The following is a 17,078-nucleotide window of genomic DNA, read 5'->3' as shown; positions in this document are numbered from 1 at the left end:
TTGAATAAAACAAATATGGATTTCGAAGAACGTGTTGAAAATACAATACAGTTATATTACCACTTGTGAGAGACCCAACTAACCAGTTTGTTGACTTGAGTTCTTGAGTTGTGAGAAAATTGTGAGCTATGGTGCAGCAACACATGTAGACAAACAACATAATACTGAATATAATAATGAGAGCATGGTCATGGAACAAATGGAACTCGTAAGTCAACAACTGAGCAAGTGTGTGGATGTGTGCAGGTGTGTATGTGTGTAAGACACTCACCTGTCCAGCTAACATTTCATATAGAAGCACTCCATATGCCCACCAGTCTACAGAGCGTGCATATGGCTGATATGCAATAATCTGTGGAGCAAACAAAAAAAGAGAAATCTGACTGAAGCAATGTCATGTTTGCTTATGTTCCCGATTGAATGGATTGATGAAATTTGATTTTTAAAAGATATATGAATAATTCATCCTGCTCATCTGTTTAAATCCATCAAAATAGACATAGACAAACAGAATTCTGAATGATGACCTTTCCCCCATCCCTCCTCCCTGCCCTAAAAAAAGGTATATATCTAAATGTTTTTAGGATCTCTCAAAGATCCTTGCTGAGTAACATCTGACCTTTTCAGTTAAAGGACATTCCTTCAGGTCATGTGCACACAGACACACACAAAGATTGACAAATGCACTTCCAGCTCTGCACACCCGAAGGTTGCATGACTTCCACATGTTAACTCCTTCACACAAGCGCAAGAACGTGCACATTCGTGCATGAAAACAAGTCACTATTTTTGAATGTCATCATTCCCTAGAAGAGTAGAGAAAAAAAACATGCACACAACATTTAATTAGTCCTCTTACTGCCTCTCCTAAACTAATAAGAATACAGTTGAGCTTGGACAGCAAGTTTCTTCCACAAGTAAATAACCTTGCATAACTCTTGGCCAGACGTGCAAAAGATTCTCAGTCTGCGCTCTGCAGACCATGAAAATGAGCTTTTTGTAACTCATCACACTCAAATGCTGCATGTCGGAATGCAAAAGTTGTGGAAAAGAGCCTCCGTGCTATCAAACCTACTCAGGATGAACCCGCTTCAGAAGACTGCTTCGCTAAGAAATTAAGTGCAACACAAAAAAGAGAAGCGAGTGTCATTTCTGAAAGCTGACGATGCAGGCAGAAGTTGACTGGAGTGTTTGCTGTTGGTGGGGGCTCATTGGTATTCAAAGGTCGTTGGAAAGATAATACCTGCTCTTGGCGTCAGTCGCGGGGAAAAGTCTACAAATGAGATCCAGAGGCAACCAAGAGGGATCGATCGGTACTAAACCTGAACCGGCTTTTTTGAGAACTCTGTTTGATTCTATGTCTCATATGTGTTATTTCAAGAACCAAACAAATCAAAGGTCACAGAGCCTTCAATTCATAATACCAATGTTAAATCCTGAAAATGTTTAGAAATAAAATTACCAACAGTGCAAATTGTCAAAATTTGTCAATGTAGGAATTCATGAAAAATGTGTCCAGATTTGTTGTGGTCATTGTCAAACAATTCGTAGGACAGCACTTTTCCGTGAAAGCCACTAAATAAATCAAAAATATTATTATCATTAAATAAGGATGAACCTAAAACAAGCCCACCATTGTCATTACTCCTATGAAGCATCAAGATGTAAATAGTAGAGAAGCCACATGCCAATAAGGGAAAACAACACTATGTCTGGACTCTGCAAATATTGCAAAAGAAACATGATCATCTATCTTCCCCAAATGAAGTTTTACTTCAACGATAGATTGGTAAGATGAACTTGACTGGTTGTCTTGGTGAAAACGTCCTAGTGAACACCCTGCATTCAAAGAGCCTTGAGACTTGGAGACCGGCACACACATGCTCATCCATGGATCAAACTTAATCCTGGATTTTCTCTTTGGTGAACAATGACAAGGAAGAAGACGTGAGGTAAACTTTCTTTGTCTTTCTTCCATGCTTTTAATTAGCGAGCAGGTCAAAGACTGCAAGCTGAGGGAAATCCTGATGATGAAATTCTTGAGCATGGCTGTTTAATCCTGTTTCCCGCCAGACTAGTGCTGAGTTTGTGTGTGACCTTGCAGCTACAAACAAAAACACCACCTGTTGTCACACACTATTACAATATAAAAAAAACTACACAGCAAACTGGTTACAATTATAGCCCCTCCAAAAACATAGCCATATGCTAATACAGTACATATGGCACTGCTACATGCCAGATGATTAATAAGGAGAGAAAGTTTATTTAATCCTGTGGTGATCTGCTGCAAGCTGACAGTATGACAGGCGGAACAAAGCCAACGCTAGACAGTGTGTCATTGAGGAGCCACTGAAATATGTCACGTGCGTTCAACTCTGTCTCTGGATTGACCCCTACGGTCTCTTGCAAAAACTGTCCACATTAACGAATTTAGACTCAGGAAGATTTTGGTCAGGAGAGACAAAACAGTGCATCACATTGCTGTTTAGGATTTTTAAAAAAAAGGAGAGAGAGAGAGAAGGATGTGGTAAGTAATGAAACCAGACTGAAATTTAATATATGCAAATTAATTTGTTCCAGGCCATCACCATTGTAACACCCTTATGAAACATACAGCCGATTTTATAGGAGACATAATGTGCATTATTTTTAAATTACAACAATGCAAATGGTGTGTATTCCGTTGTGTCATCCTGACCACCCCACAAAAAAAAATGGCTAGTTCCCTGCCTGCATCCTGTTAGGCCAATGGCAAATATGGACTTCATTACCATGACAACTAGGGGTGGAGCTGCACTGGAGCTACAGAAAAAGAAATGATAGAACTGCGACGTGAACACCTGCAGTATAAATTCCATTTTCCCTCGATATTTATTTCCCCTTCAATAGCGTCAATATTTGGTGTTCTCCGAAAATTAAAAAATAATATTGGACATAATGTGTAGTATATTGTTTGTATAATCAACATGCTTTTAGGCCAAACATATTAATTTCATCCTTTTAGAGTGTACAAAAAAGTACTCCCCAATGAAAGTGCTAATGTGAAGTAACTGTGACTTGTCACCCTGAACTTATCTGCAACACCACCAGCAGAAAAGAAATTCGGTCATGCTGACCTTTATGTAATGCGTTGATGTTTTGGGTTTCACATTGAGTTGGAGGAAAGTGATGAATAAGTCACGTAAGTGTTCTTTCTATCAGGCAGGTTGTGAGAAGAAGAAATAGCAATTGGAAGAGACATGTGTGAAACCAGTCTGACATCCAATGCTTTTATCTAGTTGTTTATTTATTTTATTGTATAAAAGCCTCTGGCCAACTCTGCTGATCTACTACAGCATATGAGCGTGTGTGTGTACATACCAGCAGACCTACATATATAATTCTTTATGTCCATCTACTATAGAGTTACTCCTTTACAGTATATCTATACATCTATATGAATTTATTTATTTATATATACATACTTGTTTATGGCTCTACGCAAGTGTTGGGGTGTTTCTGTTGTGCGTGTATGTGTGTATGTATGTGTGTTTTGCTATAGACATTGCTCTTCCATTAGGCCTAATACTACATGACAGTTTTGGATCAGACTGCTAGCTATTTCAGGCTAGTCTCTTTACAAAAACACTCAGACACACATGCTTATACGTACATGTACGTGCACCAGAGCAGCCCAGACCACCTTTGTGCTCCATATGAAAACTATTTAGAATTCACTGCATTGTGGTGAATGCTTTGCTGATATTGGAGGATGCTTATATACAATTGCTCATGAGGGTCGGAGGTAAGCTGGAGCCTATCCCAGCTGACTGCGGGCGAGACTGACTTTTGGGGCACATGGCACTGATAGACAAACATTCACACCAACTGTTTAAGGAAAGTGAGCATCGTCACAGGGATTCAAAAACTGAGCATCACAACTGCGACGGATGTGCTTTGCACAGTGCTGCAATGTTGGATCTTGAAAGATAATGCAGGTGTTCCTAGTGGCCAGCAAATCGAGTAAAAATAGAATAAAGGAAAAGAGAGGTTGTTAAGAAGCTAAATTTGTACTTCATTACCTTGATGGCATTCTGAGATTTTTTTCTTTTTTTATTCCAGAGACGAAGCCGTGTGCTTGGGTCAACAAAACCACAAAGGGAAATGTGCCGCATCAGACAGCTCAATAGTCTCAAATGCCCTGTGAAATGTCACTGAGTCATCCTTAGACTGATTCTACGCCTTCCTTTCTGCCTTCATTGTCCTGCTTCTTCTTCTGCTCTTTTACGCACATTTAATAGCTTTTACATCTCCTTGTTTTCCTGACGGAATCAGCTTTTTGTCTCTATTGCTTTCTCGTTGTAGCAAAGTCACTGAGGTGTAAATGTACATTAGTGCAATCATTCCTCCCTGACAGGCACAATAACAGACTACTTATATAGGTCAGGCTAAACAGAGCGATAACTCCATGTGTACGTGTGTGTTCACGTGTGCACTGACAGGCAAGGGAAAACATTTTGATTCTCCAGCCGCCGATGAAAAGTCGAAAGTGAGAATATTTCTCAGGTTACAACTTTAACACAAATGAATTTTTACATTTGAATGGCAATGGGTAAAGCGTGGAATTCCAGCACCAAAAAGTGTATCTTAAGATCTTTTTGTTTCGCTCATGCATTATTATTTGCACAGAAAGAAGAAGAATCAGCTACGACTTTATCCGGAGCTGCACTAAATTCAAATGGATTCCTCCTTCATTTTCCACCTTACCTGCGACACAAATGTAAAATCAAACCAAATCTTGCAGTTTGACTAACACTGAAGTTGCTTTTTTTTCTGCCAAGATAAGTTGCATTGTTGTTTTTTAAGTAGCTGCTTATTCCATGCAGGGAATGGAGGAGCACAGAGACTCAGGAAAAATAATGTAAATCGCAACTCAACAATAAATAAATACAATTAAGATGAGAAACAGATCAGAAACAGTCAATTCCTTAGCTTTTTGAGTGTGCCTGTATATGCAAGCTTGCATGTGTGTGTATGTTAGTGTGACTGTTTTCTGAAATTACATTAGATAAAATCTTTAGCTTCTGAAAAGGGGCAGGATTATTTTGTTAAATATTGAAAGAAGCAAGGGGTATGTTTGCAGGAGGTTACTTTGGGAGTTAGCCACCCCAACTTGTCGCTCAGTAAAACCCACCACCTGTATACTATTTAAGTAGACCCTTACTAATATGGCTGTGAGGATAGGCGGTATACTGTAAGGAATAAATAGATGGACTGAGAAGTTTCTTGACCACAAAGTTGAAATCTGTCAAAGAGAGTGAAAATATGTTGTGACACATTTGAAGTCAGTCGTCTCTCCAAATGATTAATTCGTTGAGAAGTATGTAACACTTCCAACGACGTGTGTAAAAAAACTACAGCGTGTGTGCGCTATTGTACGTTTGTCCACTCACTCACAGAATGGTGGAGGCAGCGGCCGATGCCATCCCCGCTGTGCCTTCAGTGACTGGAGCATTAGTGTCAGTCTGACTGTGTGCAGTCACAGCATGTTGTCCTTGACTCCATGTAGACAATATCTCATTCTGACAGGGAAGAAAATCTATAACACAAGTCCCCAGTGGACAGAAGGGAACTAACTGATAATGGCCACAAAGTTGGACAAACTTACAGTATATGTATAGGTGAAATAACTGCAGCAGGCTCCTTATCTCATTTTTAACATGACTGGGTACGAGGGCACAAAGCAAGGTCCATAAAAACTTGGACGGCAGAGTCTCGCATGGATGAACCGACTGAACACCTTAGGGATGAATTACAAGCCAGAGCTTCTCGTTCAACATCAGTGTGTGACCTCATAAATGCTCTTCTCAAAGAATGATCAGAAATTTCCATTACAGAATCCTAATCCTTGTGGACAGCCTTCCCTATATCGACATCCTATTGAAGCCTCAAAGATGGATGGTCACTTAAGTTCATATCTGAGTCAAGGCTAGGGATGGGAATTGAGTTCCCACGTTACCAATTCCTTGGAATCGTTTGCTATTTTGCTAACAATTCCCTTAGCGATTCCAGTCAGCATGAATTTCATCACTTTGCACATAAACAATGATGGCACCTGTGAGGCAGAAGCGTTCAAAACTTTTCACTAAGAAGAACAAAAATAGAGCGACGTGCAATACTTGCAATGTTGAGATTTCAACAAAGGGAGGAAAGACCTCTAATATGCAAAATGATTTGGACACGCAGCATGCCATTAGTGTCGCTTGTTTGATCCGCTGTGGAGGGTCAGTCAACAACCCAGCACCAGCAGCAACATTAACCCGAGCCCGACGTGCAGTTTTACAGCAGGATAATAACTAAAACTGCTTTTCGTGCTAGCTCTTTTTCTATAATTGTGACATCTGCCATGCAAATCGCGTCTCATGGTTTTTTTTTTTCAGATGATGACGAAAACCCTATTTCCACTCATGTTTCTTCTACCCAAGCCACCATACTGAATGTAGGCCACTTAAGGTCAAAAAACAATTTTTTTGTCATCGCTGTGTTTGATGATGATGGTTGTGCGCGGACCGAAGCAGCATTTTGGCATCAGCGTTTTGCTGGGGACAAGCAGACACCCCACGCTGTGCTTCGCAGCAGACGCACTGGGAGTCTGCTTGACTACAGTGCTTACATCATTAGAAAGCACACGTGTGTGTGTGTGCGTGCGTGCGTGCATGCGCGTGTGTGTCTGCATGCATGTGTGTCCTGAGGCTGTGGCCTTAATGTGGTCCGTGAGGATGACACAAGTGACCTCTTGCATCAGGCCATGCTCACTCTCACACACGCACACACACACAAGCACACGCACGCACACATCTTCCAAGTTCAAACCTTACCTCAGGGGCGATGTAGTCTGGAGTACCACAGAAAGTGCGAGTGGTCACTCCATCTGACATGTTCTCTTTACACATGCCAAAGTCAGCAATCTTAATATGTCCCTCACTGTCGAGCATCACGTTGTCCAACTTGAGATCTCTGGAGAAGCAGACAAATACATGTTAATACTGATATTTTAAAGAAAATCCCTGAAGGGCATTCATATTCATTTTTGAACGGCCTTCAAGAACATGGTTTGCAATGTCAATCATGGCTAACTGATTTCATTAAAACTATTGCTCTTACAAAAATGCCTTTCTCTTCAGAATTAATCTATCTGAAAAGTAGACTTCAATATAATTGTCATTAGCTAAAATAAATGCTTACCTGTAGATGACTCCTTTACGGTGAAGGAAGAAGAGACCGACAGCGATCTCTGCTGCATAGAACCTGCAATTACAACAACACAGCCAATCGCAGAGCGCATATGGACAAACAATCATTCACACTCACACCCATGAACAATTTCGAGTCAATGAACCTAACGCAAGGGGAGAACATGCAAACTCCACAGAGGAGAGCCTGAGCCAGGATTCAAACCCGCGGCCTAACCACTACACCACTGTGGAGCCCCACACAAAAATCGAATAAGCAAAAGAGTCAACACTTCTTGCAAACTAACCTCACTCAATTTGTTGCCAATATTCGTACTTGACATACTGTAAAGCGGCCATCGGTGTGAGTGCTTTAATAAATACGACAGCAATGCACGAACGATTATTTGTGGAAAAGGCGGCTTTAAATTCCTTACACTGCTTGCGGTTCCTTGAACTTGCCCACTTGTTGAATGTGATACATGAGGTCTCCTCCAGTCACGTACTCCATGACAAAGTACAGACGATCCTGTGTGCAAAAGAAATGGGGAATAAAAGTGCACATAGAAAAATCAGAACGTCTCTTTTTTTCTTCATTAAATCTATTTTGAAAACTCCCGTTAATTCCATTGACGGTTTCTCCACCCATAGGTGGAAGTATTATTTTGCAAAATGATCTTTTTTTCCATTGATTGTGAGAAGGATTAATTAAAAGTATTTGGCTGATTTTCTGCAAACTTTATTAAATTGAGGGATTGGGTGGGCGATGGACCACAGAAGAACAGAAGACTCATTACATGGAAAAATGTATTTTCTTAACGTTTTGATATTTTTTGTGTTTTTCTCAATATCCCAATGAACAAGTATAAATCTTTATGGCACAATTTAAAATTGCAGAGGGATTATTTGGCCGTGACAAAGCATGACCTCTGACTGCTATTCTAACACGGAAATGGAACACATTGTACATATCCTATACAACTGAGCCTCACACACTCTAAATTATGGGAATAAAACCAGGCGTAATTGAACAGAATAATACATCATTTGGATTTCTTATTATTATTGTGCTTGCAGTTTCACAATGAATCACGTAGACGGTTTGTCATTGTTGTACGCCGCATTCATTCATTGCATACGTGGTTAAGTGGCCAAATGTATTTTATGTTTTGTAATGCCACAGAGCTGCTCATTTTATTATTAAGCCTCAGTCTGTGTTTGGCCTCTAAGGGTTTAGTGTATTTTTTTTTTCTTTTTATATAGTGCAAGCGTCACTTTGTTCTCTCAGGTTGCGCAGTCTGTTTTTTTCCCTAAGGACTCAAATGTGCAATTACGTGTTTTCCACACAAACTGCCTGTTTAACCCCCTCCCTTTCATTGTACTTGTCATGCGTGTCCTCTGTTTAGCTCAGAGCAACATACTTTGAAACGACCTTGACCTAAGAGCATTGTACCCACCACAGTCTGGAAGCACGAGTGTAGCTGTGTGAGGAAGGCTGGTTTCTCCTGCTGGGCAAGGACCCTCTTCTCCACCATGGTACATTCAACGTCGTCGTCCTGAATCACCACGTCTTTTTTGAGGATCTTTATGGCATACAGTTCTTCTGTGGCCTTCATTTCTGCCAGCATCACCTTCAGTCACAACAAAAAGTCATTTTCACCAAAGAGCAGCTGACTTTCTTGCGAAAGGTGACTTTTAACATGTGTCGTACCGCAAGGAAAGAAAACAACATTCCAGTTTACCTTGCCAAAGCTGCCTTTCCCAAGTACAGCCAAGAAGTTGAAGTCACTGAGTTTGACTTGGTCCAAGCTGTTGAGTGGCAGCTGGCTGGATGGACTGCCATCTGTCTCTGTGGCGGCCTTCTTGGTTGGGCCCAGTTTGGCTTTCTGCGCTCACATGACAGGACAGGGTGCGTCAACATGCAGTCCAAGGAGCACAACATTTGAATAATGTCCAAATCTAAATGCTCCCTTTCAAAGACAATAATCTGCTTTGAATGACATTTCCTTGAGCAATATGTAACAATACTTTCTGAGTTGGACCTCAAGCCACAATCCAATGTTATATTTCCTTGTTGGGATAGGATTGGGACAGTGTTGGGTGGACTTTTTTCCACAAACTTGAAACTATTACACATAAATTCCACATGATGATCCATTTCTGCCCTTAAACACTTGACCATTTAAAAATGCACACAAACATGTCAACGCTTGACCTTCATTCAAGAGATCCCTATCAATATTTATTCTGAGTGACCCAAGACTTGGAAGAAAAAAAAAACTTGAGGAACTTTCACTCAGGCATGGTGATATTTCAGGTCGAGAGGCATAATCTACTACTACGTGCATTCATGCCTGCTCCAGACAAGCCTTTCATGTCAACAAGAGCCAAAACATGACAAATTCACCATGAAGCTCATTCAAGCCAAATTCATGCTTAATCTTTATCGACGAATGAAAAGCGTTTCATGGTGCAAAAAAAATGCTGAGCATCGATAACGGATCGATAGAGATTCTCAAGACTGCTGATTAATAGTGGTGTCGCCAGCAAAGGAGCTGTTGATTCATTCTCAACTAGTTTGTGGTCTAAGGAGAAAGATCTATGAGAAGCTTCACACAAGCTTCAGTTATGGCGCAAGCCTTCCCGATAGTCTCAAATACAACAAAGCAGGAGTTCAGAACATTCTATAAGTGACTCTTCAATCTTTATTCTTGTCATTCAAACAAAATGGGCAAATATCCTATTGGCAATGCATTAAAAACCCAACCACATTTCATGTCCACAGTTCACACTCAGCCAGGACAAACACAGATCCAAACCTCATGCTGAACCTGATATTGTGGGTAGAATCACAATCCAGAGAACTTTGACTTTCACTATAGCCAGCACGAATGGATTAAAAGCCGAGCAAACATCATTTTCACACCTTTAACCATAATCAACACAAGACTATAGCAAATATTGCTTTGACTTTTGACAAGTTGGCAAATTCCGTGTCAACTCACTGACAGACCTTAAGTATTTCAATGACGTGCTTCCCCTCTGTCCAGATCAAGAAACATTGATTTCAAACAAGCTTGTGACAAAGTAGGAGCAGCCTTAGTTTGGTTAATTGCGTGAACTAGAGTCTAGCTAATGTGCAAAGGGCAGCAGACTACACCAAACCACAGCACACCTCGAAGCTTTAGCCAAAGACAAGAGCCTGTCCGAGCTGAGCGAGCGAGCGAGCAGCCTTACTTTCTTCCTTTTAGAGTCTTCCAGAATTGCTTGGTCCTGGAACCATAAGAAGAAGCAACCAAAGGGCCTGACTCACTTTGAACATCTCAAACAATACTTTTACACTGGGACACTTTTATGCTCAGACGTTGAGGGACAAGGAAGAGTCTGGCACACACAGAAACAATATTTTGTAATAATTCATAAACATGATCCATTCACATTCAGACATGGTGAGAGCTGTTGCTAAAATTACATACAAGAGCCAGAACAAACTAATGATCTTCTACTATCGCATCATCATTGTCGACATTTCTCTTTGGTAGTGTGCCAATCGCTTTCTCTCATGTAAAATACGATATGTGGTGAGGCTGAATAAATTTAAAAGCGCTGGTCAATAATAAAACTAGGTATTTTGTTATTTGCTGACATCTAGTGGTCAAATGCAGAGCACTACGTTATGGTAAAAATAGATTAGGGAAGACGAGCATTTATCTTTCTTATATCTACTATTTTCTGTGGGATGAATGCACACACAAAAAAAGCCTAACACACTACGTTTGACCCTAACAGGTACCTAAAGGTAATTGATATCAATAAAAGAAAAAACTTTACAATTAGCTTACATACAATGCTGATAAAGAAATAAGTCTCTCACAACTAAAACTTATTGTCATGTATTGCAACACTTTTGAATTTTCAAGTAGACTTACACTTACCAAAAAAAATTCAAACTTCCCATCCAACAGAATAATTGATTCTGGTTGGTGTGGTAAAAACAAAATCTGACAAACTATTTATTTATAGGGAAAGTTAAAATCAATAAAAAATGCCAACTTCTCAACTTTATGTCACTGAAAAGACGTGATATTCTCGAACGTGTACTTTTGCAACTCCTTCTGCCTGCGCCTCCTTCCCCTGCCAGGGAAAAAAATAATGATCAGAAAAGGACAACCCTCACCTCAAATTTCAGTCTCAGTTCTTCATTCCCATCATCCTCCTCTGAAATGGGAACGTTATAATACTCTCCCTCCTCCTGGCACAACAACTTATACCTGACAAACCATGAGACAGCGTGAGTAAATGAGTGTGCAATCGGCAAAGTCTTAAAAGGTCAAGAAATGGGTCTTTACCAGCCACACGCCGGAGACATTATGAGCTCCGACACCCCAAATGAAAGGGCGCCCATGAAGTCATTCCTGGTTGTCCGATCCCAATCCCACACTTCCACGGATAACCTGCGGTCCTTGTCTGTAGGTCTCAGTTTACTGGAACATGAGAGAATTACATAATGATCCATCCAGAGAATTACAAACTATCCCAATAACTGAATACAAAGAGGCAGTTACTTACAAGGTAAAAGTCTCACCCCATTTGGGGTTCAGATTAGAGCGGATGGTTTTGGTCTTCTGCTTGGTCTCATTTTTGGGATCAGGTATGAGCTTGAGTTTTACGTATGGATCAGACAGGCCATTGGGGTCCATCGGTATCAGATTCCTCCCTTCACCAACTGAAAGAAAAAATGGGAACATTAAGTGTAGGTTTATTGCATTCATAGAATTCATAATCAGAAGCCAATCTATTATTATTATTTGTTTCTTTTTTGCAGGCAATACACATTTTGAGTTTAGAAAATATCTTTGTAACTGTTGAAATTTCAATGCGAGACAGAAATATTGTCTCGTTGTAAAATTTGGATGAAATGATTAATGATTATCCAGAAGTTTGTTTAAGAAGACTTTTATACAAGAACCACATGATTTAAATAAATCATGAACAACTTTAGTCTTATCATAAAGAGTTAAAGGTGAGCTCATTGGAATAAACACATTGTGGTCGATCGTGAACTTCAAATAACCCCAAATTTGAAAATCAAATGAGAACCATGAACGAATTTTCTTTTTCTTTTTTTAATAGGGCCTCTAATTGTTCAAAAGGGACCGCTAGAGCATTTGTTCTGCACTGAAGTCTCAATGAATATTCAACTTCATTTCATCTGCATCAATCCTTTTGGTCAGATAAAAACAAACAAAAGCAAAACAGATACTGAACATCAGTGGAACACACTGCAGGTGTTCAAGATCAAATGTGCGTGCGTGCATCCGTGCGTCCGGTGACCCTGAGCTTTAGATGGAGCAAAAGCAGGGAGTGAGGGAAGGCTCTTTTATCCTCCCGTTGTGAGACGGACAGTAAACAACAAGGCAACAATTCCATTAACCAGGCTTAAACTAAACAAAACACACACATAGGAATAGACATACATTAAAATGCATTTACGAAACATTCAGTTTTTTATTGGTGTATGCTTTATTCAAATTAAAATAAAGCTGAATTACTATGTGAGGGGAACTAAAGAAGAGACTCACAGACCTTTTAGTGCTAATGACAGAGAAAACAATTAATCTCACTGAGAGCAAGTGGAAAGTAAAAGAAAAAAAATGGGAAGAAAAGTGGCCTATACAGATTTTCAATTTTCTATGTGTTTTTAAAGCTTATTAGATCAACAACAAGAGGCAGACGATTACTTAAAGGGAACTGTCAACACAGGGTACTCAGGATTACCACATCTGCCTCACAGTCCTGAGGTTCGGTGTGTAGATCTATCTTCCCGTGCAAAGTTGTTGTTTTTCCCACTGGGTCCTCTGGCTTCTTCCCACATTGCAAAAAGATGCGTATTAGGTTAATTGAAGACTCTAAAATTGTCCAAAGGTGTGAATTAAAGTGTGAATAGTTGCATGTGTAAATATCCACTACCATTGGCTGGCAACCAGTCTTTGCGTTACACAACTACAGATTTCATAATAATAACTGATGATTTGGAATCATGTAAACTAACTTTCTCATCTGCAAACATTCTTTCCCCCCAACAAGAGTTTTAATTACTTCCTCCACCTCCAAACCTAGCATCTTGCACTGACAAAAAATTCAAAATGTTATTTTTCTAAGATGTACTTCCAGACTAAAACGATAGAGGGCGAAAAGCCCATTCTAATGTCGTTCAGCAGGCTCATGTAAAGTAGAAACCAGTATGAAACCTTCCAAATACAGTCCTCATACTAATTGGAATGCAGTTTTAGTCAAACAAATGTGTAGAATTAATGGATACAAATCTAACCTTAATATACTATCAAGGTATCAATAGTATTAAGGTTTTCAATTAAAAAAAAAAGAAAAGTATGAACGGCACAGACGCACATGGACATGTACATTATTGATGTAAAAAAAAGAAAACAGAGGGGCAGAGTATGTTCAATCTCCAATGGTTACCTTCTCTGCACTCATGACAACTCTACTCCACTTCAACTGACACGAGTTGACCCCGTCCACAAAACAATGAGGTCAGCCGCGTTTGCACTCTTTGGCAAACAAGTTGAATAAAGTTTTTAGTCTCATTACCTAAATATCCCACTGTGTACACTGTTGAAAACACCCTTCTCTGCAGAAAAAAAAGAGAGCTCCCAATGCTTAATTTAAACAGCATAATGAAAGAAGAGAAAAAGGGAACATTAAGTATAAAAGATTTGAGAGTAGTGAGCTTGTAGAGCTGCTTGGGTGGTTGACAGTTAATAAAGGCTTGAAGATGACTTCACCATACATCCCCTTGGAGTGTGTCATTCTTGTAGAAAATTGTGTGCCTGTGTCCTTGAATGGACTGTACAGCATTTCAAGATATTTTTCACAGACCAAGTATTTTTCTGATTAACATTTTCATAGCTGAAAACTAGTTGGCATGGTTACATGAAGGCTCTTCGGTTTCTGCAGTCAAAAACAATATTGAAGTTGATTTCCTCCTGGCAATGATCACTTGGCATGTGTGTGCAGTGCCATTGAGTATTTTACAAAGAAGGAAATTGTAGAGCGAAGGCTTCAAAGTGGAAGAAGCTCGGGGCCTAAATCATTGTAGTATATGCATGCTGTGCTGTGCTGTCCACTGCCAGGCTGCATGCAAAGCCCAGAAAAACTGCTGAAGCAAACTCAACTCTACCTTCCAGCAAGCCTTCTTTCCTAACAGAGACACTAATGGGAGGAAAATGTGATTTATTTATTTATTTTGTCTGGTTGATTAGCTGGCAGAGCGAGAGGCCACATGTGGAGACCTAATGCATTTTGACCGTATGGAAAATAGCAGTGATGAAGAATTAAGGGCTTATATGAGAGACTTAGAAAAAACCAAACATTACTGATGGAAAGTGATTCATGTACATGCATGGAATCTTCATATGATACAATCTCCGCATGATGCTGTGTAGCTCTATGAAAATAATGACTGTATATATGGTTAAACCACATATATGTGTGTGTGTGTGCGCGCGTGCGTGATATATATACAGTGAAACTGGTTATACCTATTTGACCTTCCACGGCTATATAAACATTTGTATGCCTATTGCCAAGCGAACCAAATCGCAACGCGTTAATCCGAAATTCGAGACCAACCGTTGGTTTGCCATGTATGCTCACTATTAAGCAATGAGAGCAGAAACCTGATACTGTCCTCTGCTTACCGCCAGCATCTCAAAATAGCCTGAAAAAGTATGAAAAGCAAACAATAAAGAAAGAGAGCAGGCTAGAGGGAGTCAAAATGTACAAGATAAAATGTTGATGCCAACATTTAGATAAACCTTTGGATTTTTCCCTTCAATACTGACAGGTTATAACATGGAAATTAATCAATGATCCTGATCATCAAGAATTTTAGACTGATTTAATTAATTCATGTTATTTGCCCGCTTTTAACCTGTTTGAGTCATGTGACCCTTTTATTCTTTTTTTTTTTTACATATCGGCAACAATCCAATCACTGTTACAGGCGTGACAAGTTATTTCTTGTAACATGTATTTCAAACACAACTACACTAAGATAACAATATTCACCACTAAACACACTGAAGTACTATTTCCAGTTCATCAGACTGTGATATTTTCTACTTCTGGCTTGTTGCAAGTGTGCACACAAGCAAACGCTGCAAGCAAAAGTCCAGGGCAGATTTGAGCTTTGACAATAAAAGAAAAACAAACCAAGAAAAGAAGGTTAAAGACAAAATGGGATTTCTCGGATCCACCCACATCTACAGTAAATGTGCCTTGAACACTAACTCCTGTGACCTGTGCACACCTACACAGAACCATCAGCTGAAGCACAGTTTAACAAGTCAAATAGGGTAACTATTAACAGACAAAGATGGGGCAGTTGGTCAGTAGTAGGGATGAAAACTGGGAAATGAGAAGAAACTGCTACATAATCAAGGTGTGAGTTTTGAATTTCTTGAAATTTTCATCGTAAAACTGCGTATACAGAAGGCGGTTGTCCACAAAGCTGTGCAACCGAGCGCTAGTATGTACTCCTCCACAGTACCTAGAGGTGGCAGAGTTGTGTAACGGCCACAAATAGTGAACTACAAGGAAGTAAATCACAGTACATGCACAAAGATGCTCTTGAGTAATACAGTGAATACTAGCACACATCGAGGAAACAAAAGACCAAGGCGAGGGTGGCTTGCTCAGCACTGACCAATACAAAGGAACTGTGTTCCTGAGTTATGGCAAAGCGAAGGACGCCACTAAAGCACCACAGTTGTCCTCCACCACACAAACAAAACCTCTTGTGTCTCCTTCAGCACCTCCCTGCTAGCGCTCTTTCCCCACAACAACACCATTTCACCATCTCTGTATTGAAACTGCCACAGTGACAAATCTGTTCATTTTGCAAGCGTTATTTGTCGGCGTCTAACACGTGCTTGAAAGAACATCAGACGTAATACTTCCTGCACAATGTTTTGGCTCTGGACACGAGAGAATGATGGATGGACACATCGGTAGAGCTCACTTATGGCAAGAAGAAGAAGAAGTAGAACTTTAGTTAGTTTACTCCATGTACTTCATGTTAGGCAGAAGTGGATTCTGTTTATTTTGAGAGCAGCGCTGTACATATGATAAAAATGTAAAGATTCTTGCTTCGCGCCATCCGGCATGCTATTTAAACTGTTTGGAAGGCTGCCCGCTTGGCGTCAACAGCGGCTAATGTAATCTGTAATACAAGATGGCATGAGTGGGCTGTGCGGTTAGTACATCAGTTCTGAACACATACAGACACAGACAGGCTCACCAGCCATCCATTTTCTGCAGCACTTGTCCTCATTGGAGTTGCAGGTGAACTGGAACGGCTGAACCTATCCCAGCTGAGTTTTAATCACGAGGCGGGCTACACTGTCAATCGCGTGGAACAGACAAACAACCATTCACACTCACCATCACACCATTGGGCAATTTCAATTTGTCCAACGTGAATGTTATGGAATGTGGGAAGAACATACGTTCTTCATACCAACTGCATACCAATGCATTTCAAATGCATAGAAAAAGCAGATTCATCCCAAAGACAAAATCTCTAAAAGAAAAGTCATGCACTGCAGTAGCGTGAGGAATGCAATGACACTCGAGAGACTAAGCCGCCATTGCACAGCCGCATGACATAATATCGGTGAGTGGCTTCGTCGAGTCCGGTCAGCTGTCCATATGCATCTCGTAAAGAAACGTGGCAATGCTTCGAGGACAGCCACGTACAAATTCTGGATCGGGAGGGCTGCTATTTTGAAAGAGGTGGAAATGAAGCCATCTACGTGAAAAAAAGAAAAGACGTTTCTAAAC

The 17,078-nt window shown here is 40.2% G+C and overlaps 1 protein-coding gene across 3 annotated transcripts in view; it reads right to left on the bottom strand.

Annotated features, from left to right (window-relative positions):
- prkcaa (protein kinase C, alpha, a) overlaps window positions 1-17,078 on the bottom strand; it is a 64,601-nt gene that overhangs the window by 10,762 nt on the left and 36,761 nt on the right. For 2 of the 3 annotated variants that reach the window (XM_061273908.1, XM_061273910.1), the window contains 10 exons: window positions 11,784-11,940; window positions 11,564-11,698; window positions 11,392-11,485; window positions 10,452-10,487; window positions 8,957-9,100; window positions 8,672-8,845; window positions 7,652-7,743; window positions 7,228-7,290; window positions 6,861-6,999; window positions 272-352 (listed from right to left, as the gene is read on the bottom strand). In XM_061273908.1, coding sequence (XP_061129892.1) covers window positions 272-352; window positions 6,861-6,999; window positions 7,228-7,290; window positions 7,652-7,743; window positions 8,672-8,845; window positions 8,957-9,100; window positions 10,452-10,487; window positions 11,392-11,485; window positions 11,564-11,698; window positions 11,784-11,940 — 1,115 coding nt within the window. The remainder of the gene's footprint in view (window positions 1-271; window positions 353-6,860; window positions 7,000-7,227; window positions 7,291-7,651; window positions 7,744-8,671; window positions 8,846-8,956; window positions 9,101-10,451; window positions 10,488-11,391; window positions 11,486-11,563; window positions 11,699-11,783; window positions 11,941-17,078) is intronic. The other variant, XM_061273909.1, reaches the window with a different exon arrangement.

Source organism: Syngnathus typhle, linkage group LG3, assembly GCF_033458585.1.
Source record: "Syngnathus typhle isolate RoL2023-S1 ecotype Sweden linkage group LG3, RoL_Styp_1.0, whole genome shotgun sequence".
NCBI classification, from domain to species: Eukaryota; Metazoa; Chordata; class Actinopteri; order Syngnathiformes; family Syngnathidae; genus Syngnathus; species Syngnathus typhle.
This window is presented reverse-complemented; position numbering and strand designations above follow the sequence as displayed.